Source organism: Equus asinus, chromosome 24, assembly GCF_041296235.1.
Source record: "Equus asinus isolate D_3611 breed Donkey chromosome 24, EquAss-T2T_v2, whole genome shotgun sequence".
In the NCBI taxonomy this organism is placed as follows: Eukaryota; Metazoa; Chordata; class Mammalia; order Perissodactyla; family Equidae; genus Equus; species Equus asinus.
This window is the reverse complement of record NC_091813.1, coordinates 34,003,483-34,029,457: the sequence shown is the minus strand read 5'-3', so window position 1 is coordinate 34,029,457 and position 25,975 is coordinate 34,003,483. Positions and strand designations below refer to the sequence as shown.

Sequence of the window (25,975 nt, the reverse complement as noted above, 5' to 3'; positions counted from 1 at the left end):
CAACCAGGATCAATAGCATCCCTTTCTGAAGAAACCATAACATTTGAAACTTCTTTTCCTCAAAATAAACAAAAATGGAAGAAAGCTAAGATAAGGGCCTGTTCAACACCTCATTTTACAGACAAGGCAAATGAGTACCTCGGAGGTGACTTATTTACCCACGGCCACACAGTAGCCAGGGGCAGAGGAAGACCAAGATCTGTTACTTTCTGGTCCAGAGCAGTTCCCACTACATCAAGCTACTTCGTTTATCCCAGAAAATCTGAAAGGTTAATCCTATTTTTAGGAGAGAAAAAAATTGTAGTGATACCTTTAGTTTGTTCAATGAATCAATTTCATTGTGATGGGATTTAAAAAAAATTATACCTGGTGACTTACAAATAGATTTAGTTAATGTAAAATAGTATTTTGAAAACATTCTACACAGTTTCTCAGGATGACCTATTGTTTGCACGAATGCCCGACTTTCAGAAGATAAATATATGGAGAAGAATTCCCTGTGGTCCTTTAGTTCAAACAGCTCAATTTTAAAGCAGCACAACAGCAGGACCTATATATATTAAAGAATTGGAGCAAAAAATATTAAGTGAGTTGGAAGTTTTTGCAGGCATTTTAGTCTCTGATGTGTCTCCATCACAGAGCCAAAAGAAGATTAAGATAATTATCAAAAGACTGATTATTCTAAATTAAATATGTAATTCTGCATTTGGATTACTTTTGGGTCAAATCTTCGGTTCCTGATCATCCTTATGTTACATGCAGAACAATGTGATTTTTCCGTTAAACTTAAAGCTGGGCTCAGTGATTGACCTGTAATAACCCATCAGGAAAAATCACTGAGACACATGAATCTGTGATGGATCAGAATAGAAACTCATCAATTTCAGGACTCATGTAGGCTTTTTCCTGATCAGTATTAACAGGAAAGTTTTCAAATCATTTTGAGTTGTTTAATATTCTCATTTCCTCATGGAAGCCCCTCTTTTTTTCTCCTGGTCAATTCAAGAAAATTGTTGTAGAGTAAATTGACTGAATCCATTGGGATCTGATTGTAGATTCCGCTAAGGAGATTTTGAAGCTCCAGTTACTGTTGTATTTCTGGAAGTCCCATTTTCTAACTGAAATCAGTGGAGACGATGGCTTATTCTCTTGACTGCAGGAGTTGCCAGACGTGTAGAAGGCAGGAGAGTAGAGAGTGGTTAAGAGTACAAGTTTGGAGCCCGACAGTATGGGATTGCCAATGCAAGTCCTTGAAAGGGTTGGGGAGGTGAGATAGCAGAGTGATGGAGACAAGATGTGATGAACAGAGAGGGCATGCCCCACACAATGGTCCAGTCTCTCAGCTCCATATGACAGTGACCCTGCCAGGGAATGTGAGGGCAGTTGCTCATCCCTGGTAGGCTCCTCACTTACATTTGGCTGCAGAGATGAATTTTACATTAGTTGTTTCAAACACGTGTAGGCCAAACCAAACATGCCTGCTGGCCAGAGGCAGCCTGTGGGCCTGCGTGAGATTCTGAAAAACGTGGTGCCCTGTTTAGACAAACAGCATCGTACTCTGCTTATCCAGGTAACTCTCTCCCTCCTTTGTAAGTCAGTAAAAGTCTGCCAAGCTGGGTTTGCAGTGAAACTCTTTTCTTTCTTTGAAGATGTGTGAAGATTCAACTTTTATTTTGTGATATATTTGAAGATGGAAGAGGAGGAAAGGGATAAAATAATCTTTAATTCTATGTTACATAAACTGAACTAAAAAAATGAGCTATCATCTAGGAGTACTAGCAATGAGGAGTAGAAGTACAGTTCTGCCACATTACTCAGCAAATTATAAATTGCCTAAAAGAATAGCTGCTGGGTTCTTCAGGTGTCGTGTTAGCTTCAATTCTTTTACTGAAGCGTTAGCATTTTAGGAGTGTCTCTGAGGAAAATGTAATGCATTTTTTTACCTTCAAAATCTATTTAACATGGATCAATTTACCATTTATGCTATTTTCAAATCATGTCACATGTATTTTGTTTCTTTAGCAGGTTGCTATCTTGTTTCATTTCATCTATTCATAATTAACACTTGTTGCAAGTGAATAGAAAGGAAAGAGAATAATACATTTGTTAGAAGGATTTTAAAATGAAGTTTAATTAATTCCTGACCTATGCTACGCTAATTAATAGGGCTTCAAATTTTTGTACAATACTTGCATTTAATTTGAACTTTTTCTGTTAAGGTCCCTTTGCCCTTGTTTGGAATGAAGCAGGATTTTGATTTATGAGTATCCCGTCCTCCCACTCATATCCTTGAAGATCTGGCTCAGATCAGGCCTCCTCCTGAAGGTGTTCTTTGACCTCTCAGCTCCTCTTGTCTCCTCCTTCGCTGAACCATTACTTCACTTAGAGTTAGTACCATTAGGTTCAGCATTAACTCCCTCTACACAGCATAGCTATCCTCATTATACTTTATATTTGCCTTGAGGAGTCAGTATAATTTTTGTATTTGTATATAGGTACCTATGTGTACTTAAAGGAAACATAAGGGAAAGAGTATCTATCTTCTACTTGCATTTCCTAAATTAATCCATAGCCCTAACTGTCTCATGGTAGGACCACATTAAACCAAAGAACTCACCAGTAATGGGTTTGCTGCAGGCTGCACACTTTTTGGCATAATGGTGGTTGTAGCAGTCCAGGCAGAATGGATAATCATCTCTGGACATAAACTCTTCTTCACAGAGCTCTTTCCTACAGCCACTACACAGAAAACACTCTTTATGCCATGGCTGGTTCCGAAATGTTATCCCACCTGAAGTTATCACCTGCCAAGGGATCATAAAAAAGGCAATGACCATGGGAGCCATTACAATTCAAACTTTATGTGATTCTCTTCTATGTCTACAAGTGTTGCTGTGGGCTGCTCTGTCACCCTGGGTCAGGATGACCTTTCCCTGTGATTTTTTGAATCAATTTGAGAAGCAAAAGGCTGTAGGGGTTAAATAGAACTGGTAAGAAATATCCTAATTTTTCTCTTGCAATGGAACAGAAAAGAAAGAGGGCCATAATGGACTCAGGAAGATGAACAAAGAAGTAGGCTCTTGATTCCTTGGCTCATCTTCCTCTGACTTTCTTGTTGATCTCTGAAGATCTGCCGTTAGAGCTAAGATATTTTCTATACTATGTACTTATTCCCATGTCCAACTTTTAGGGATGCTGAAAAAAGCTACTTTTTTCCTGAAAGCTTTATTTTGGGTTCAAGAATATCCAGCAGTAGTAACCTTGAATGGAATTGACAAGCACCATCATCTGCTAATAATGAATAACTTTCCTTAAGTGTTTTCTCAGCCCTCAGCCCTGTGCTAAGGGTTGCCCTCTTCTTAATATTCTCATTACCCCCGCACAGCAGAGACTATTATCTTCCCCCTTTAGAGATGAACAACTACTCAGGGTTAGAGTGGTTAAGTCACCTGCCAAGGTCACATAGACCTAAAATTCAAACCTGCACAATCTGACTCCATAGCTTAACCATTAACACAATACTGAGGCAAGATTACTTTGCATTGACAAGCAGTTGGTAAGCCCTTGTTGAATGCATGAATAAACCAAGAGAAGGAAATGTTTGGAAAGCAGTTTCAATGCTGCATCCAGCACAAATTGGGTGCTGTGGGCAATTTCATGAGTTTTCAGCTTAAGGACTCAAAGTAGCGAATGCTGGTTGTACATTGAACCTTAACATGTGACATACTAGGGTTTTGTCAGAGATACTTATTATTCCTCCATAAGATAATTTTTTCCCTAAATCAGTTTAATCCATAGATTCTAATTTTTTAAAAGATTTTTTATTGATGCATAATTGACATATAATGTTATATTGGTTTCAGATGTACAACATAATGATTCGATGTTTGTATATATTGTGAAATAATCCCCACGATAAGTCTGTTTACCATCTGTCACCATACAAAGTTAACTTTAGGATTCGCTCTCTTGGTAACTTTCAAGTACTTTCTACGATGTTATTGACTATAGTCACCACTCTGTACATGACATCCCCATGACTTATTTATTTTATAACTGGAAGTTTGTACCTCTTGACCTCCTTCCCGTTTCACCCACTCCTTAACCCCCCTCCCCTCTGGCACCCACGATTCTGTTCTGTTCTCTGTATCTATGATTTTTGTTTTGTTTTATTTGTTCATTTGTTTTCTTATTTAAATCTACATATAAGTGAAATCATATGGTATTTGTCCTTCTCTGACTTATTTCACATAGGATAATTCCCTGAAGGTCCAGCCATGTTATCGCAAATGGCAAGATTTCATTCTTTACTATGACTGAGTAGTATATACTATATCTTTCTTATCCATTCATCCGTCAGTGGGCACTTAGGTTGTTTCCATATCTTGACTATTGTAAATAATTTGAGAAACATAGGGATGCATATATCTTTTTGAGTCAGTGTTCTTGTTTTCTTTAGATAAACATCCAGAACCGCAATTGCTTGATCATATGGTAGTAGTATTTTTAATTTTTCGAGGAATCTCCGTACTGTTTTTCTTAGTGGCTGTACCAATTTACATTCCCATCAACCGTGCACGAGGATCCCTTTTTCTTCACATCCTCCCAACACTTCTTATTTCTTGTCTTTTTGACAACAGCCATTCTAACAGGTGTGAGGCGATATTTCATTGTGGGTTTGATTTGCATTTCCATGATGACTAGTATCTTGACTATATTCATTATTGGATATATGATTTGCAAATATTTTCTCCCATTCAGTAGGTTGTCTTTTTACTTTGTTGATTTATAGATTCTACTTTTTAAAAAGTTAAAATATCTTTATTTAGAATCAGATAAATAAATAGTGGACAATTTGTCTTGTTTAGCAATTGCTAAGTCATAGCCTCTTTCAAATCTGTGGTTATTGAGCTCCTGGAGCAGCTGTGGAACCTGGAAGGTGTTCACGTAAATGTCTTATAGTGACTGAAGTAATGTGATACCTGAGATAGTTCTTATCTTTGTATTCAAATTAACTAGATATAGAAAATGTAGAGCCTATTCTAAGCTGTCTTATTGTTGACAAAGTAAACAATGTTATTTGTCTGTGAATAGGCTTTTGAAAAGATTATTCTAAAGATATTTTTAAGTCTTACAACAAATATCTTAAAAATTAAAGATATATGACAGAAAGTTATTTTTCCTAAAGGAAAAAAAGTATACTGTTCTAAATAAGTAAATGGGACACAATGGTGGTATGAACTAAAGCAATTTAAAATACACCCTACTGAGTTCAAATACCTTACAGCAGGCACAGCAGAATTCAAGATCCCCTTGATTTGTTTGGACAAATGATTAGCAGGAAATTCTTAAAAGATTCAAAACTTGAAAGATGTGTTCACAGCAAAGTAAAACTTGATATATACACTAAAGACTGTCTCGTTAGGGAGAAGAAAGTCTGGAATATTAAAAGTAGTTTGCTTGTGATTATGCTCCTTTTGAAGAGGCCGGCAGGCTTGATGGAGTCTAATATTTGAGCTCTGTTTTTGCCACTGACTGATCCCAGAATTTAGGACAAGTTTCTTCTCTGGCTAAGTGGGGACAATTATGATTTTGTGCTCAGTAGATGACAGCCAATGAATTGCAGAATACTCTGATTGAAACTTGAGGAATTTGAATTCAAAGCACTTGTAGTTTGAGGTTAGTTGCTTTTTGGTAGAAAATAAATTTTCATTTCACAAAATACAATCTAGGAAAAAAGTCCTAAGAGCCTGGTTGTCAAGTAGTTTTTGCCTATTTTGTTTTGTTTTATATTTGGTCTTTGGCTTGGTTTGAAACAGATTGTTTTTCTTCAGCTTGGATCTTCTTGATCAGAAACATTTATATCTAACTTTCCCTAGAGGACTTGAGGCTTAAAAAATTAAATAAAAAATAACCTAGTATGTGATGGTCTGTCTACTACCCAATATAAACATTTCATAAATTTTTGGTGACTTCAAATCATGTCCTAAATATAGGACAGGCTCCTATAAACTGGGAAAGGACACTGCTTTGGCCTCAGACAGACACTACTCAGCACTGTTGTAATAGAGAAGTTCCCCTCTTGAATCTTTTGTTGTTGTTGTTGTCGTTGTTGAGGAAGACTTGCCCTGAGCTACCATCTGTTGCCAATCTTCTTCTTCTTTTTTTTTGCTTGAGGAAGATTAGCCCTGAGACAACATCTGTGCCAATTTCCTATATTTTGTATGTGGGTCTTCGCAACAACTTGGCTCATGAGTGGTGTATGTCTGCGCCTGGGATCCAAACCTATGAACTTGGGCCACTGAAGGGAGCACACTGAACTTAACCATTAGGCCATGAAGCCAGTTCCTATTGAATCTTTATAGCATCAAAAGAAACTTTATATTTTATGCCCAATAAATGATTTTGAGATAATTCCCACAAGTCTCAGTAATATTTTAGCGTAAGTCTTTAAAAAATATAGCTTAAAAATGGCCAGCCTAGGTGCCCCTCAAAATAGTGAGATAAATCTATCCATTTTATTTCCAGTACTGTTTCTAAATGCATGTTGTTGACTCTGGCAATTCTTTGGAGCTTCATACGTTACAGGGTCATAGGGTGTGATTGTTGCTTGTAAAGTCGTTTTCTAAGTCAGTGTTTCTGGTAGACTAATGGAAGTCTCCGAGTATAAGATAGTTTTATATCATGTTACTATCAATTGTAATTTTCAGCTATCATTGTAGAGTAATTTAATAATTATAATTTAGGAGTTGATTGATGCCTTCTCAAATGCAGTACTAGTATTGTAAATATATGTAGAAAATTGTTATGTGTGTGCATGTATGTTTCTATATTCATTTGTAGAAAGTGGCAGTGAGAATTCTAGCTGTCCAGAGACAAGCGGACAAACGGTCTTAAGAGATATGCCAAAGTAGTTCATAAATCAAAGTAGTTCGCTATACTAATCCAACGTTTTCATGATTCAGCTTTCTCACCACAATTTATAATGTTATGTTAAACTTAGGATGCCTCACATGTCAAGGATTTCTTTGAGAATATCAATATACATTTTATGGAATACAGACAGGTTTTACAAGATGATAGAGATGAGTGACTTTTTCACATAAAAGCTTAGAGGATAAAAAAGAATTAGACAAATTTTACTTAAAAACAATGACTTCCTATTGGAAAATATGTTTTGAATGGGTATCCAAGTCGAAAGGTACCACATGATACTATGGAACTGGAAGTGAAGGAAATCACTTTCAGTTCTTAGTTTTCCTTCCATCTTTGTGTCTGATGAATTTCCCTAAAGATTTGTCACTCCTTTGAGCCTATCTATCTACTCTTGAGGAAGATAAAAGCTTCAAGCCAAGAAGACATTTGCGTTGCTAGGACATAATGTGAGGAGTGAAATATCCTGTTTAAATTGGTTCCCTTAGTTACTCTGTGAGACAAATCGATATTTCTCTGAAACTAAATGGATCAAAAATTGTTTTCTAAGAAATATTTTGTATTCAAAGGGAGACGTGTTCCCTCTACCAGAAAACATGAAATCTTGTGTAAGTGCCAGTGAATGGAATTGGAATATTAAATCACTTGAACTTTTAGAGTATTAAATTCATGTTCTGGGTGGAATTTCATGGTGATAAAAATAGATGGCCATCCTCACTGTGACAGGTAGTGCTTTTGGACATGTTGGAATTCAAAACTAATATGAATTTGTAAAGACAGATATAACATGATAGTATCAGTTCATTCCAAGTATATAGTGTGGCTAAAAAGCAATGGTCTGGAAGGTTCCACCAGCTTCATTCTCTTTAGATAATTACCTTCTTACAAAAGCTGCAGTAGTGAGCAAACTCCTTCTCAAAACATGGCACACAATAATTGCCGCTGTCTTTGGAAATCAAAGGTTTTGTTCCTATTGGCTGTCGGCAATACTCACACACAAAGCAGGTTTCATGCCAGGAGTGTCCCTTAAATTCCATTTTGCGGGAACCTGTACCCCAATAGTAAGAACCTGTTAGTATAAATCGAGCATAATTTTATTTTCTTTTAAAAGCAAACATAGGTCAAAATTACCTAAAAAATATATTTTAAAGTTAAGGCAATAAACCAATCATCTTTATAGAAAAATAGTGTTTTGTTAGTTTCCAAACATTTATCTGAACAAAAAGGTAGATAGAGTTCAGCCATGATGATGGTGAATCACTCTTTCACTGAAACACTTGTATGTAAGCTAAAATTTTGAGGTATGAAAGTCCTATAAGTGGAGAATCTGAAAGGCTGCACATGATTTAGCTAAATTGGGCCATAATAATATTACAGGGATATTAGGAATGCCCTGGGGCACCAACTCCTGAGACTAGTGTTGTGCAGTTATGGTCTCCTAGAAAATTTTTGAATCCACAATAAGAATATGAAAAAGTATCGTGTTCTTATGCTGCTGTCCATACTGCTTGAGAAGAGAAACAAAACACAGAAAAATAATGCTTGTCTAAAAGTGTAAAAATTTACCCAGATCCTTGTCTTCCATAAGAGAGAATAAAGATGACTGACCCTCCAACCAGTTTGTGTCAAGCTACAAAACAATGGTTGGCCCCATTCTCTTGTGATGGATTATGCTTTCTGATGCCATTGTTTATGCCTAGGCTAGGATGTTTAACATAGTGTTAGTATTATTGGTATAGATTTTATCTTTATTCTGTGGTTCAGATTCTGAAATGTTTTTATGAGTTAGGCTCATGAAAATACACAGAACGCTGTAATTTATCCATTCAAAGCAGAAAGAATAATTTTTAAATTTCTAAGATACGTTAAATGAGATCAAGAGATAGCAAGAAAGACATTCTTCTCAAAAGCAGAGTTTTGTTAGCTCCTATACTCTTCCTGTGCTTGGGCTTAATTCAAAGCATTGCCGCTTCAGGTAGAGACCGGAATTCCCTTGTGATCTTACCAGGCATGATGGTCTTCTTGCAGTGGAAGCACTTGGAGGAGCACTCATTAGAATAGCACTCCGAGCACAGCAGACGCTCATTCTTGGCAGCAAAAGGCTTTTCCACCAAAGAGTGATTGCATTTGGCGCAATTGAAGCATCTTTCATGCCAGTGCAGACCTTTGTAACAAAGATCCTTTGAGATAGTAAATAAAAGTTAATTAAGTGTGTTTGTGACAAAACAGTCCATTTTATAAGATAAAACTGAACACTCCTGGGACTCTGGTGCCGGTAGGTTGTGCTGGTAGCTTGAGGGAAAGTTGTTATTGATACTATTACTCATAGAAGGGAGACTCTCTGGGGCAATTAAGAGCTAGAGTCTAGGGCTTTCTTGGTTGGTTGCTGAGACAGAGAGAAAAATAAATGGACTCTCTATTTCTTCAAATTGCCTCTACTTTTCTTTTATAAATTACAAGAGAGGTTTTTCATGGAATGACTTTTGTTTTTAGGTTGTAATATCGTATTACTGTTTGAGATTTAACTAAACAAAATCTCAACACCACCTAACTAAACAAAAGGCAAAAAAAAAAAAGAAAAGAAAAAGGAAAAAAATACAGTAATAAGCATTTCGGAAGGAGTGGGCTGTATATGTTGAAGGTATTGGCACAGTTGGTTTAGTGGAGATCAGGTTGATTTAAAGTCAGAAAATATATCTTTTGAATCATTATGTCTCCAATTATTTGTGTATTTATTCATTTGTACTCTTGCCATTCCATGAGTAACTCAACATTTTAGCTGTGTAACTTTGGGCAAATAAATTATCCTCTTTGACCTTTAGCATCCTAAACTATCTCCTGAGATCATTGTGAAGATTAAAGTATATGTTACATTTCATAGGACTAAGCATTGTGTCTGGGACTTGATTGATGGAAACTTTGAAGATCTTTATTCCAGTAGCAGACAACAGTGTGTGAACAGTCAACATTAAAGGAAAAGAGACATTCCAAAGCTTTTGTCTGCTGTTCATATGTGATAATTCTGTGAATTGAGGTAAGACGTACCTTGCAATATGATTCAATTGGTTCTTTGCACTCCTCACAATAGTTGGAAAAGATACGATCATAACATGAAACACAGTATGCATTATCATCCTTTAGTACATACTTTTTCCCAAGAAGTGATGCTGTGCAGTATTGACAATCAAACTGAGCAGTCGTCATTTTGGTTCAATCCTGTGAACAAGAAAATGATCCATGTATATAAAAGCAGAATGTTTTGATAAGACAAATTATAAAGTCTCAATATGAGTCAAGCACTTGAATGAATTCTTATTTTCTTAAGTGAAAAACCACCAATTTAGGCAAATATGATGTAGTCATGGTAATACTTGGAGTGATTTGGGAAAGGCTACTTTCCCCTCTTGGCAGTTCTTGTGTGTTTTGCTAACAAAATGCATCAAGCCAGGAGCCAGATTGTGGAAAACATCTTGTATTCATCATTCACTAATGTGGATTCAATGAGAATGTGATATGTGTTGAAATAGGATGGTTTCACCTCAAGGATATAAAAATGAACTGTTGACAGGGCTTTCACTAACTGTCATCACTTACTATCTTGCTGAAGAGTTCTGAAGGCGGAGTTCCATGGAAATAACAACAGTCTTTTTTACTTTAACTGAAATAGAAATTAATAATCAAGTACATTGTCATTTTCTAGGCCATTGTTTTCTTTCTCAAATCTTTATTAGGAACCTAACGAGGGTTCTGCACATTAATCCCAAGACCTTCCAGAACTATATATATATATATATATATACTCTCCCTTGGGACATCTTCCTTATCTGTAGCTTTAACCTCCCCAAATATGCTGTTGACTCCAAAATCTCTAGTGTTAGCCTATCTGTCCATTGCCTCCTGGGCATCTCCATTTAAATGTCCCACACCAAGCTGGCCAAATAAAACTCCTCGGCAGGTAAGATTCAGTCCATGTGCAAGGTCTTTGTGACTGCTGTTGATCAATTGCCCAGATGTAGAAATACAGTTAAAACTATCAGTGGTAGAAAAGAGCTATAGGCTAACATGTATATAGAATGAGTAATAGCAGCTACATCTTACAGAATGAAAACTGATACGAAACATAAAGTCAAGGCCAGGATAAGAATTCTAGCTATTCTGTAAATTTAGAAAAACCATTAAAGAACAAAACATATGGATTTAAAAAAGTTTAATTAGCATTGAACATGAGCTTTTCATTGTCACCAAAAGCAATACCACTGATTTTCTTGGAAAATGAGATTTGTCATCTCTGGATTCACTGGACTATATTAGGAGCTATGAATATTTTCTCATTCTGCACCTGAGAAACTTATTTTTTTTAATTTTAGCAAAAGCAGAAAATCAATTATGATGATGCTTTTTACAACATTTTTAATGTTAGTTTTTATTTACTACATTCAAATTGTATTCCCGCACATTTTACTTTCTTTTATTTTAAGGATAAAGTTTCCAGCAGAGTGTCTTGCTGAATATACATGGTTATTAATTCTGTGTATGGTAGTTTTACTATGTTGTTCTTCACAAACAGGAGAGAAAAGACTGAGGATTTGGAACATGTGAATCTTTTCCCAGGAAAGATGAAAATTTAGACTAGAAAGTTCCCAATGGAACATGCCAAAATTATCTGCAAGGAACATTGAATTCCCCCATTTGATTAATTCCACAGAAATGTCCCCTCCTAGTGAATACAAACACACTCAAAAGGTTACCGAAGGTTTGGAAACAGGAAGAAAATAGATTTGAGTCACTTGGAAGGTTTTAGAATATAGCTTTATTCACATTTACAGTGATCAAGTGTTTATCTCAATGGTGAAATAAGATATATACCTTTAACTTAATATGGAAAATGACATTTTAATTGCTATCCATTTAGTTTTAGGTGTACACAGTAGTATCAGGAAGCACAGCCTCTCAGGAGTTGGGAACTCTCAGGCTACTTCTATTTTGTGAGGATTTTAGTATATTATAAAATAAATAAACAAGAAAATTACAAGATTGATAGTATTTCAAGTGTTTATTTTAAACAATACTTTAAAAGAACAACATTACAATACTTGTACCTCATTTGGTGATCAGGTCAGAAGGCTAAATATATAAAATCTAAATATCTAAATAAATATTAATTTTTTAAATATATAAATATTGATATCTAAATATATATCAATAAATATAAATATTTGTCTAAATATAAGTACCAGAAGAGATGGTCCTTCCCATCCCCATCCTAACCACGTAAGAGGCCTTGCTCCATGGAAAATTCCTAACAGGGGCCGGCCCTGTGGCTGAGTGGTTAAGTTCACATGCTCTGCTTCGGCAGCCCAGGATTCGGATCCTGGGTGCCAACACGGCACTGCTCATTAGGCCATGTTGAGGTGGCGTCCCACATGCCACAACTAGAAGGGCCCACAACTAAAATATACAACTATGTACTGGGGGGATTTGGGTAGAAAAAAGCGGAGGATGGAGGAAAGAAGATTGGCAACAGTTGTTAGCTCAGGTGCCAATCTTTAAAAAAATAAAATAAAAAAATTAAAAAAAGAAAAGAAAATTCCTAACAAAATAGACCATATTTTTTTCATTTTTTTTTCTTAAAGGAAAAAGTTACTTCTTATTCCGTCTGTTTTTTAAAAGCAACATAAAGGAGTTGGGTAGGGTGAGAACAGTCAGTTCAATATCTCAAAACTTTGAGATTTTGTGTTTTATAGAACTACACAGTGAGAGTAGGCATTTAGGCCAGGTCAACACGTATTGACTAACTGCTCATAATATTTGAACTCCTGTCCTCAAGAAGTCTGGATTCTCTTAGCTTATCTCTTACGTTTGTAATGTGAATATAACTGAGGTAAGAGAATAAATTGAATGTTCACTTTCTCATTCTAGGTTGGAGAAAATACACTGAGAAATTGTCCTCATTTTCATGAAGTCTATCATTTAACTACAGATATAGGAATAAGCCCAAATAAAGTTTCTTAAATAGAGATATTATAACCAATCAGATGATACACATCCCCTAGAACCATATAGAGTTCTTACAGAATGAATAGAAAGGGGAAGGAGGAGCTGCAGTACAGAGAGACCTTTCTAGGAAGACTTTAAGAAAGTAAAGGTGTTGTAAATCTGTTAGGAAGAAATGAAGGAAGGCAGGAAGGAAGAAGGAAGGAAGGATCAATCTTGATTTGGCAGGAAAGGATGGGGAAAAGACAAATGGGAGAACGGCAGAGGCTCTCATCTGAAGTTGGGAAATGATGAGTCCTGTGAACAGATTTTCACCTGGGAAGATTCAGGATAAAGGAAGACCTTGAAACAATTTAAAACTTTTTAAAGCTATTTGAACCTTTGGTACAAGCAGTTCTAAATTGTGTGAGAGCAAGCAAAAGAGGCAAGAGTATGAATTTTTCCAATCAGATCACTTTTTGCCACCTTATTCTCTCCTAAACATCATTGTGTAATTTTTCCTCTTCTTTAACCCCAATACTAATATTTTTAAATATTCTGGGAATAACTCTGTGTTATTCCCAGAGCAGAAGACCAAATGGCTTGTTTTTAATCATTCTGTAACAGGTAAAGCTGTAGGAAAGAGGATGAGGACTATGTGATTCTTATCTCAGGAGCCCCCATCTGAGGGTTAATTTGGCAAAAATATTGGGAAATTTTTGCTTTCAAAGATTTAAAATCCTCAAGCAAAGCTGATTCATAATTATTAGCCATAAGAAATCTTAACATTAACAACGTACCCCAAATGGATAGTATTTAACTTTTCTAGGTATGAACTCAGAAATGCTATTGTTAATATCAATTAGATATTCTTGTCAAACTTCTTTCAAAGTCATTCTACAATTATATAACAGTTTAAGCACAGCATTTTTATCATCGCATACCGGGGTTTAGAAGATTGATTTAGAGGTACCCGTGAAGAACTCATGAAGAAAATAATTAGTTCAGAAATCCAATGTCATGAGTGGATTTGGCTTTGTTTTTCCAGGTCCCTCCTTTAGATTTTAGATTTATACCTTAAAAGATGTGAGTTCACTGGTTATAGTTTCCGTAGCTGAGAATGTCATTTCTTAGATGTTATTTCTTAAACCAGGTATAATTTTGTATCAAATGATATTTTATGGAGAGTTGTTGATTAGAAGGTTAATGCTGTGAGCAGTATATTCACTTAAATTTTTACTATGCTGAGTGGAAGTAATAGATTCACAAGAAGCGTACTTGAGACAATGACAAGCAGGAGAGAGGCAAGGACTTGATGCCATGCCTGGTATCTTTAATATGCTTTTGTTTGCAAGGCATCACACATTGTTCTTTTATTCATGCTTTCAATAACCATATAAGCATTTTTTATTTGCAAAGTAATCTGCTAGAAGTTGTGACAGACATAAAAGTAGATTAGATTCAAATCCTATCCTCAGAGAATTTATAATCTAGTAGGAAGAGTAAGGACATTTTATAAATAACTAAAATAACTATGAAAGTTAGGAAATGATAAGGTGAAATGAAAGATTATAAGAATTTAGAGCAGTGGTCAGTGGTTCTAAACATAGAGTGAACATTAGAATTTTAAAAATTTCCAAAGTGCACCCTTACCTCAAACGAATTATACTGAATTCTGGAGGTGGAGAATGAGAACAAATATTTTTCAGCTTCAAGTTGGTTCTAATGTCCAGCAAGGGTTGGAAAGCACCAGTTTAGAGAAGGAGGAAGGATCACTTACTTCTAGCTAGGGAAACTTCAGGGACAACTCGGAGAAGGCGTATTTGAATGGATCATGTGGTAGATAGCACAGATTGATTTTCTCACCCTTGGCTCTGTCCTCCTTCTAGTTGTAGAGGCCAGGTAGCTAGAAACATTTCCTGGACCCTCTTACAGCTAGTGTTCGAGGTGCAAATTTGGCTCTTCTAACTCAAAACATGTGTGTAAATTGGAAGATGGAAGTGAAGTGATAGACATGTTCCCACTGCTGTTGATGTTGGCAGGCCGGGTCATAGAGATGTGAGTGGTTTCTACCATTCAGAATGCCTGGACTCAGGTTTTCCGGAGTCCAGTGACTAGTTTTTTGGCTGTGAGAGATTGTTGTAGTGGTGTTGGTGGCAGCAGCAGCAGGTTCCTGACCTCTGGATTATGGGGCAGAACAGATATTGAGGAAGACAAAGTGCACTCTCTACAACTCTTGGAGTAATATTAAAAACACCAACAAGGATATCTAATACTCCTGTGTGCTTCCTCAGTGCTGGGTACTGTGTCAACCACTTTATGTGGATTGTCTCGTTTAATCCTCACAACAACCTCTAGGCGGGGTCTTTTATTATTATTCCAGTGATTAATATTATCCCCATGATGAAGAAACCAAAGCTTAGAGAGGCCAAGATCACTTGGGTGATAAAAGTGCTGGAACTAGGATTTAACCCACAGCCATCAGCAACTGAAGCCCAGGATCTTAGCCTGTGTAAACCTGTCCCTTCCTGGAGATGTAGGGAAGGACAGTTGAGCTAGAGCAACAGAATTAAGGGAGACATTTGTGTTTGGATATCTGAGGCATGCGTGGAAAACAGCAAGTAATTTCTCTGAAGCGGCATGCAGGGCATGAGAAGGTAAATATCGGAAGACAAGTTTGGAAAGGTAGACTGGGCAAGATCATCAATGGCTTAAGTTTCAAGCTAGAGTTGAATGCATTTTTTTTCTATAGAAAAGATATAACCATTGATTGAGAATAGCCGAGTGAAATGTTTTGAGCTGAGATTTATGAAAATTAATTTGGAAATGGTGATAGAAGAGATTGGAAGGGAGGTATATCACAAAAAGAAATCAATTAGGAGTCTATTTTTCACTATTCTACTTAATGAACAAATATTATTGCTCTTCCTACGTAAAAAGTGTTGTTTTAAAGTGTTTTGGGGGGAATATGAAGGAGAAATCGTGTTGAAGGAATCCCAGTCTACCAAAGCTGACACATTACATCATACCACAAATTTAAAAAGCACGCTTTATGAACCTCAGCAAGACTAAAACCACACACACATAGGCACCTCAGGGTAAAACTATTAAAACTCAAAGACAAATAACATCTAAAAAATACTACTTTTAGAGTAAAAATACTACTTTTAGAGTAAAAACACATTTAGAAGTTGCCTACTTCTCAACAGAAAAAAAACGGAAGCTAGACAATGAAAAGATAAGTTAAAACTGCTGAAAGAAATTAGGAGCCAATCTAGACGTTTACAGTCAGTTAAAATATCTTTTGATAATGAAGGTTAAAAAATCATGTTCAGATAATCAGAAACTGAATAGATCAATATCATGCCCATATTACAATAGATACCAAAGAGTGTTCTTCCGGCAAAAGGACGTTGATCTCAGATTGAAGCTCAGAGATGAAGAGAGGAGTGAAAAACAACAAAAATTGTAAATATGTAGATGAATCTAAAATATTACCTATGTAGAAAAACTTTAGCTAAAGAATTTGAAAATTTAGATAAAACAGGAAACTTCTATGATAAATAAAACATTAAAACTGACACAAGAAGAAATACAATATTTCAACTAGTTGGAAACTATTAGAGAAACGGAATTTGTAATAAAAAGCCTATGTACAAAGTAAAATTTAAGTCCAAGTGGCCTCTCCAGTGAATTTACCAAGCCTTAAGGAAGAAATAACGCCAATCTTAACCAACATTCCAAATATTAGACACAGGAAACATGCTCCAGTTAATTTTGAACCTATTAAAACTTTGATAGCAAAATCTGAAAACATGAGAAAAAATTTATAGGCCAATCACACTCATAAAAATAAATTTTGCTGTAAATACAAAAATCTTACCCCAAATAATAGCTAATTGAATCCAGTGAAATATGAAAATGTTAATAGTATGATAAGTTGAGTTTATCCTAGGAATCCAATTTTGGTTTAAAATTAGAGAGAGAATCACTGTATTTCACCACACTTACCAAATAAAAAAGAAAGCCATGTAATTATCTCAGCAAATGCAGAAAAGGCACTTGATGAAATTTGACTTCGACACATGATTAAAAACTTAGCAAACTGATAAAAGGAATTTCCTCAATTTAATTTAAAAAAAATTATAGCAAACATTACGCTTAATGGTGAATGCTGATAGCTTTTACTAACAGGAAAAGAATGCCATGACCACCACTTCTATTTAGTTTTATACTAGAAGTCATAGACTGTGCACTAAGTCGAGAAAAAAAAGTATAAGAATTGAAGAACAAATAAAATATAATTATTTGCTGATGACTGATTCTGTGTAGGGAAAACCCAAATGATTATATAATAAATTATTAGATTATAAAATCATAGAATTCCTATGTACCTGAAATATGATGTTAAAAAATACAGTGTTTGAAAGCACTAAACATAATGCTTGTATTAAATGCAATGCAATATATCTAAAGACTTTATGATAGTGGGAAGACGTCATATGAAACACCGAAACCTAAAGTAATTAAGATAATGTAGTGTTGCAGCTGGATAAACCAAAAGATCAGTGGAAGAAAACAGAGAATCAAATCAGACATATATATAGAAATTTGATACATGAAAATATATGTTATTAAAGCTATTTTAAAAAGCATGATGATGATAAACACAAAGTCAGGATGCAATATAAGATTAACTTCTGGAGTAAGATAGGAGATTAAGACGTTGCAAAGGGGGTTTCAAATATGTAGGAAATGTTTGATCTTTTAAGCCAAGTTGTTATTTCTTATGCTTTGCATATATATTAGAAATATTCTCTTTTATTTTTGTAATGTTTTATTTTTTTAAGGTTTTCAAAAAATCGGTGGATTATAAATAAGTAGAAGTAGTATGTATTAAACCATCTTTTCCTTATGTTTGTAACCAGAGAAATAATCCATGTGGGTGTAGCAATATCCAGAGAAGGGTTTGGTATGCTGATGGTAGTCATGGAAGTTGTTCACACTGGGAAGATCCAGGATGCTTGTGGGCTGAATCAAAGGCTTGACTGCTGAGGGGGACCATTTTAGATGGAAGAGAGGGGAGAGGGAGACAATAAAGTTCTCCTTCTCTCTCTCAATACTCAGTCACCTTGGAAGTGTGCAAAGCGAGGACATGGTTCTAGTATGCACAAGCTTCCTGCATGAGCATTGTGGAAATCAAGGACGATCTGTATAAGTCTTATGAGTTTCCTGCTATAGCTTACAAGTTTCAAAAGTGAGAGGGCTTTTCCTTCTTATGGTGGAGTTGAAATGTACTGGGATATAATTTGGGCTTTCTGGTTTCCAATAATGTCCCTATGTTGGTGTGTTTGGAGGAATTTTATTTACTCAAGGGAGTTGAATTACTATATATGCTTTATTCTAAATATCAATTATAAGTTACTACATTGATTTGATTACAGCATAGAGGATGTACAGCAAATGGTATTTAAGATTGCTTCTATCTCTAACACATGATCTGCAAGTTTTGCTAAATAGATGCAAATAATGCCATAACCACTACTTTTGCCCAAACGAAAAAGCACACTGTGCTTTAATTCAAAGTTTGTTGAGCTCTCTGGCTTTTCATCTGGTTATTCAAAGTAGCTTCCCTCAGCCTGTATAAACACATCTCTGCTCATCTGGGAGTGCTGTGCAACTATTTCAAGTGCCCATTTTGGTCTTTCATTGATTCTGTAGATTTGCTTTCACTTTTCTTTAGGAAAGAACTTGGAAGAATTTAAATCTAAGTGGTGTAAGGAATATTAAAATACTCCTGGGAAATGCAGTACAAAATGCTGAAGTCTTTGAAGTTTGTGTGATTGATATACCAAAGTTGGATGAAGACAGAAACTGGATAAAGAATCTTAATTCGAACTATAGTTAACTGAATTTACCTATGGTCATTTTCCTATTTAGGATTTTAACTTGAATTGTTGCTCTGACAGCCAGTCAAGAGCATTTTGGAAGCCTCATTGAGCAAAGTATATTTCTTTATGCTCTATAAAGAGTTATAGAAAACATCTACAATACACAGTTAGATACTTAGTCTCCTAAGGCAACTGTTTCAATCATTTTCCTCTTGCCCCTCCCTGCCTGCATCCCCTACACATGTTTTTGGGGACCACAACCTATTGATTTCACATCAGAAGCATCCCTCGGATCTTAGTTTAGGCCCTCCTCATGTCTCTGATGGACTCTAGTGGCTTACATGGAGCTGAAGGTATTATTAAAGATCTCTTACTCTATTGAGTGGAACTAAACACATTTCTACTACATGGCTTTTGTTCTCTAAGGATAAGCTCCATTTCCCTGGGCATTCCAGGACATCCTCCACAACACTTATGAAAAATCTTTCTCAGACTCCTGTGATCATTTCCTTTCCCTGGTGACAAACCTCCAACAGCTCTTCTTTGACTGTAAAATAAAGTGTGAACTCCATTATGTAGGACAGAGACCCTTTACTACTTGTCTGCTTTTCCCACTCTTTCTCCAGCCCTTTCCCAATCCCACACTGCCCAACACTCACACACTCCACCCATGCCTTAGCCGCTTCCAGTGACTCCTTATTCTTTAAATACACTATGTCCTTGTATGCCTTTGAGCCTTCATATGTGACTTTTCTTCTATCTCCAATGCCCTCCTCCTTGTCACCTACCGACCTTGTCCACCTTATGATTCTCCTCATCCATCAAGGTGCGGTTGAAAATGCTTCTCTCTGTAGCTGTCTCAGATCTCTCAGGACAGAGTAGTTGCTCTCATTAGTTCATATATCTGTCTGTTTTTCTCTTGCCACGTTTTCTAACAGTTGTTTTGTCCTGTGTGTCTGTCTCTCATTTGTTAGGCCCTCAAGAGCAAGGATGTTGCTTATTTCATCTGTGTATCTCAGGTCTGAGCATAGCAGAACCTCAGAACATGCTTTATGGCTGATGAAACAAATGAATGGAAAACTGTCTGTTCTCTAAGGGCTTGGAGTCCCAGACAAGTACTAATGAAATACATATGCAAAGGAGATTCTCTCAACCGAATAAAGGATAAAGGCTCAAGCATAAAAGAGTTAAGAATTCATGTGCTACATATTCACTCGAGTAGTGAATTAATTTATATCTATTATATCTCTGGCAAATATGTCAAACGGCTGAGAATAAAGGTTAGAGAACAGAAGGTAAAGCCCATGGGGCCTGCCCATGGCAAGGAGAGTTCTTTCACTTTCCCTGTGAGGACAGCTGAAGAAGACAGCTGGAGTGCTCTCCAAATACCAGCCAGGAGGCTATCAAGAAACAGCAGAAGTAGGCAGTTAAACTGTTGACAGCATTAAAAGTCTTTTCTCTAAACTGGGGGCACCAGTAAGCTTCTATGAACAGTTTTTGGACTGTTTGATTGGATAGTTCAGTTCTCTACTGGAAGCTACACCACCTTTCTGGGTCTACGCATACAACATTTTGAGACAAACCATGTCTACCAAGATTGCAAGGTCTTCGTCTCCTGAGATCTATGATGTTGGCTGAAGTGTTTCTTGACTGAAGTGTTGTTTGACTGAGTGACTGAGTTTGACAAAATTTAGGGGCGTTAAATGAGACATATGAAAAAATAGATCCTCCAAAGTCTGTGTAAACTAGGTCAGATGGGATAAATATATGTTCTACAGCAAAAAAAAATTTTTAATTTAAAATTCACGTATTTTAAAAATATGAAGGAGTTAGAGTAACTAGTACAGAAACTCTACTTTTAAGTTTTTCTTTCTTGGTTTGGAGGGTGCAGTGAGAAGAACTGTGTATACTTCATTACCTGGTTTTTGTTTGTAATCCAAGACATAGTGAGAGGAGTATTGGGTTGGAAAGCAGAAGCTGTAGATTGTTGCACTGGTTGCTTTAAGCACTAGCATATAAGTGACCCACTGTTGTGGAAACCATTTAACTTTTCTAGCCCTTACTTTCCTTACCTGTGAAATGAGAGCGATATCAGCTGCTTACAATCCTGCTTGAGGATCAAGTGAGATGTAAGAATGGAAAGCCGTGGGTAAATTGATGTAGGTGTGCTTGACTTGATGGAAAATGTGAAATTTTAACTGTATATCCCATTTTGAAGAAGGGGGCTATTTTCTTCCCCTCTCAAACACCACTTTTTAAAAACTCAAAAACAATATTAAAAATAACTAGAGCCGTAACTTCAGGCCATCAATCAAAAATAACCTAAAACCAGCATCATAGATTTGTAGTGGAATGTTTGATATTAGTCTCTAGGGACATATTTGCAAGCCCAGTTTGTTGGAAGCTGAATGTCTTGTGTGGAGAGGTCAAATGCGAATTCTCCTGAGAGCTGATGAACTACTCTCCCATGAAACGAAACAGCTGACTAGAGCTTTCCATCTGGTTAATTTGTTCTGTGGATGCTAACAAAGAAAAAAAGTGCTTTGTGTGATTTTCCTGGAGAGGTTACATTTAAAATCATGAAATTATGGAAGCTTTTACTGAAATAGAAGTAAAATATAGTTCATGGTAATGTGTAAGTATAACTATATCATACCAAACATTGTATTCTTCAAAAAATAAAAAAGAAGAACTCTTAAAAAATACATGGGCTTACTACCATCCTTGGTTTTTTCCTCACTGGGGTTTAAGAACATTTTCAAGACAAACAGAGCACTGTTTATTGAGATGAAACTGGGTTAACTAGATCCCTGTCTATCCAGGTCCCAATTTTCTGCTTTTAAATCCATCATTAGGCTTGCCTTTATGATTTTGATCCCAAAGGAACCAAATCATTTCAGTAGGTATAAGTCAAGTCTTCCCTTTTATTCCCTGTACTCTTGCCGTTATTTCTGCAAAAGGTGTTCAGGAAGAGCAAATCTAGTTCCTAGGTTGCCTCAGTGTCTCCTCAAAGTCTTGTTCGAGGTTCTGATTTAGTGCCGAGGTTTGGTAGATATAAGGACTGAAAACTAAAGGAAATAATTTATCTAAAGGTATTTAGCATAGGGTCAGCACATAGCAAGGGCAGGGTAAATGTTTCCTGTATATGAATCCCCTAATCAACCCCATTTCCTACAGCTGGAGTCTACGAGGACAGTACAGATCTAATATAAGTATCTGAAAGTGTTCCTCCAGCCTCCTCTCTGTGCTTTTTGGAAAACTCAACACGTACTCTCTGGAATTCCTCAAGGGTAGTAGTTGCGTCAGTTTTTTATTCTGTTTTGTCTTGTTGGTCTTCCTTTCTATTTGAAGATCACCTTCATCATGCCCATTAACTATTATCAGTATCTGAACCCTGGTAGCTGTTTTCTCAGCTGTGGGAAGGGAGCTCCATTGATTCATCTGTTCAACACTGTTTCTATCTGCGTTCTCTTGCATCTAATGACAAATGTAAGCTTATTTGGCAAGAAGTGTGATGTGCCATTGTAGGAACTACGTCTACTGAGGAAGGACTAAATCTGCAACCTGGGCCACATCAGTTGAATAACCCCACAGGGCCAGGTATTCGAGTGCACACGGTCACATGAAAAATTTGCTATGGTCTAGGGAAATATACTTTATCAGAGAGGAAAGACAATGCTTTTTGTACCTTTTTTTTGTTTTTCCATTTTGAATTCAATATTGCGTGTTATAAAGAGATTGTAAATTGATCACTGTAAAACCAACATGGCTATTTTATTTTCCTGATGTTTTAAAATAAACTCTAATTTCCTTCCATAATTAGTGATGAGAAGACTCAATCCTTATACAATTAATTCACCTTACAGGATGACAAACATATTCAATTTAAACAATGACTTGAGAGCAGATTAGTTTAATAACCATGGATCTGGGAATTCAGAGGAGCTGTACAGAGTTCTCCAATTATCACAGTACAGTTGGTTCATCTTAACCCTATATAATCTTGAAAAATTAAAAGTACATGCTCCTCATAATATAGGAGAATCAAGCAAAAATTACTTTCTGTGATCTTCTTTTAGACAAATGTGTTTTTAAATATAAGAAACCATTTCTATTCTGATAATACATGGATTGTATTAGAAAGTGTCCAATAAAATGAAGTGTGTGCTTTATTTGGAAGGTGGCCAATAAAAAATGATAAATGTATTCTTTATCTAATAGAGCCTATAAAGTAGCTTTTTAAATCCATGACTTACCTAAATGATAACTCCAGTTAAATAAATTAGTTAGGAAGAACTTTCAGCCACTCAACTAGGAGCAGTAAATAAGATGTCACAATCAGTCACCTAATTCTTTCCTGAGAATAATCCCAAGTCTAAGCATATAACATATTGGCTCTCATGTATCCTGGTATTAATGCATTTTATAGACTCTGTTGGTTTATTATCTTCTTCAAATTCATAAAACATAATGAGGAAAGAAGAGCTCATTTCTGGCCCTTTTGAAATAAGCAGAGTCTCTCAGTAATTTCTATTTCACCTATGACTTACAGCTTCAGTCATTTTTTAATTTTAAGGTATATGAGGGAGCATTTGTAAGTTGTATTATGATAAGTTTAATGAAAGCCCTTTGTGTTTCTCAGATTTTTTAAAATTTTATACTTTGTATTATAAATATTTTGGGGTTTGTTATATTCCTTACAACCATAACATAAACTCATGCAGAGCAGCCATTGTGTCTTACTCTTTTCTGTACTCTAATTGGAGCCTAGTGGTGCCCAATACTTACTGGTTGATCTTTAAAAATGTTTCAGATAAAACTGATGGTAATTTTGAAAGGATTTCTACTTTATTGAAAGTGATGATGGCTCAAGACCAGGAAAATAAGCTGAAGCACCTCCAGTCTTGGGCTTTTCTGTTGGAGACGTCATTATGATTCCCTAGTGACTAGATGCACTCCAGGGAGGCATTCTTCCCTTGACTTCTAGAGAGAAGGCTCCAGTGACTCTGACTTTCTTTTCCCTCTGAACTGGTAGGGCAAGTCAAAGGAAGTGTCCTCTCTCTTTGCAAGGCTACCAGCAGTTTTGCAGATGGACGCAGGTGTGGAGTAGGTACTTGCTATCTCTTTAGACCGTTACATTCTGTTTTAAAAAATAGTGGTCCACTGAAGCCTTTAGACTCCTACTGAGCCTGGGAGGGCTGGGGAAGGTTAGGGTTAGACCTCTGACAGCAGGAGCTCTCCCTGACCCTTCACAAACCTGGGGAGGCTCTAACCACAGGCACTTCTGTGAAGCCCAGCAGCCTGCCACTCAGGGCTGATCCTAAGGCATATATGCCCCTTATCATATGCATGAACTTTCCAATCAGTCTCCAAATTCTTAACCCTCAGTTGATCATTTTCATGATGTTTGGGGATTGGTCACAGTAACACTTTACAAAACCACTCCATTATCAGCATCCCATTAGACAGTTTGGCATCATCTAAATACATATATGGTAAAAAAGATGACATTTATTATTCTTCCTTGCAAGGCAGAATATTGTAAATTATATCCATAAATGATATTTTAGAGCAAATGAGATAATATATATCGAAATACCTTAAAAACCATTATGAGTTACACAAATATAAACATTGCTGAGAAGGAAAGTATACAGGAATTAAAATAACAGTAGAAGGAAAATAACAAAATTTTAAGAATATACTTAGCTTGTTATCCTAGTAGTGCTGTAACATTTGGTACTGATCAAAACCAAACGTGGCTTCTCATCAAGCAACATTTAACTTAAAAATCCCTGGAGTTTCTCTTGAAGAAACCACAGAACAGTGTGATGACAAGACAGGGAAGGTCGTGAGATTTACTTTTCACTGTATAGGCTTTTGTACCTTTTGAATTTTGTACTAAATGCATGAGTAGCCTATTTTAAAAATTAAATGAAGCCATAATATAACTCAAAAGACTAAACTTATTTCTCTTAAATCTCTTGTTCTTGATCTAAGGACACAAGAACTATAAGAGATGGATCAGCTTCAATTCCATATCTTACAAAGGTGGAAACTAAATTCTGAAAAGGGTATTCATATAGCTAGTATACCTTTCCAGAAAAATTTGGACAAATGAAATATGTCTTCCAAATAAAATATTATAAATACTTAATAGGAAATGCCCACATTCCTAATAAAAATGAATTTTATCAAACTTCTTTTGGGACTAGATTACTAGTTTGTAGTGAGTGACCTATATAGGACCAGATTGTTAAGTAGAAATGAAAGAATTTTTTTTAAGATGAGCCAAAAGTGGATGCCAGTTACTGATCCGTTTAAAGATTCTTACATTTACCAACGTTTTGGTAATTTTGCCCAATTTTCTTCTAAGCTTTGCTCTGTGTGACCTCATTTTCTCAAGGAGAAAGAAAAAATGGACTTCCACTCTCCAATAAATTAGTTGCACAGCCAGTCTTTCCCGTAATAGTTTACTAAAAAAATGAAATCTCAAGCATTAGAACAAGGAAGATGAGGAGGAGAGAAAGAGAAAGCAGGTGGAAGAGGAGGGGGAGGCCCAGGAGAGGAGATTGTAGGGAAACTCAGTAAAAGGAATCCCCTGTGGATATGGCCAGATATTTAGAGAAAAAGCCTCTTAGTGCCGCATCATTTTGATATTTTTCCTTCCCTGTAAAAGCATGTTTCTGATCCAAGCCCATTTTCACAGAACTAGTAAATTGAAGAGCTGGGAGGGATTTTGAAATTCTCTAGTTTGTTCTTCTCATCAACAAGGAAAATTGACTTATTTTTTTAAAGCTGGCAAAGTGGTTAGTGAAAAAGCTTCAACCGGAATTCAGATTTCCAGGCTCCTAATGGAAGTCATTTGTTTGGAATGAAAGTTTTGGTTACTACTGTGATTTTTCCAAAAAAGAAGAGATGAAAGCCCTCTGCTTATTTGTATCTGACACTCCAGCTTTTAGCTGTGGACCAGGTAACAGCCTTTCCTGCAGAAACAGAGGGGCGCAGTCCGTCCCTCTCTGTTGAAGCCAAGCTGCCACTAGTTGCACAAAATGAACCAATTATCCTCAAAAGCAAGCACATGTCCTCTCCAACATTCAAGGCAACTCCATTTCTATCAGTTTTTATTTATTATAGTTATTATTGGTTTACTGTGGAGCTTGGGAGGAAAAGCCCAA

The 25,975-nt window shown here is 36.1% G+C and overlaps 1 protein-coding gene across 2 annotated transcripts in view; it reads right to left on the bottom strand.

Moving 5' to 3' along the window:
• Window positions 1–25,975, bottom strand: part of FHL5 (four and a half LIM domains 5) — a 41,634-nt gene that overhangs the window by 5,773 nt on the left and 9,886 nt on the right. The window contains exons 2-6 of one of the 2 annotated variants that reach the window (XM_070496160.1): window positions 9,979–10,149; window positions 8,939–9,113; window positions 7,812–7,981; window positions 2,618–2,804; window positions 1,493–1,665 (exon numbers count right to left, since the gene is read on the bottom strand). In XM_070496160.1, the coding sequence (XP_070352261.1) occupies window positions 1,595–1,665; window positions 2,618–2,804; window positions 7,812–7,981; window positions 8,939–9,113; window positions 9,979–10,137 (762 nt within the window). In that variant the 5' untranslated portion in view covers window positions 10,138–10,149 and the 3' untranslated portion in view covers window positions 1,493–1,594. Of the gene's footprint in view, window positions 1–1,492; window positions 1,666–2,617; window positions 2,805–7,811; window positions 7,982–8,938; window positions 9,114–9,978; window positions 10,150–25,975 lie in introns of those variants that run through there. The other variant, XM_014843238.3, reaches the window with a different exon arrangement.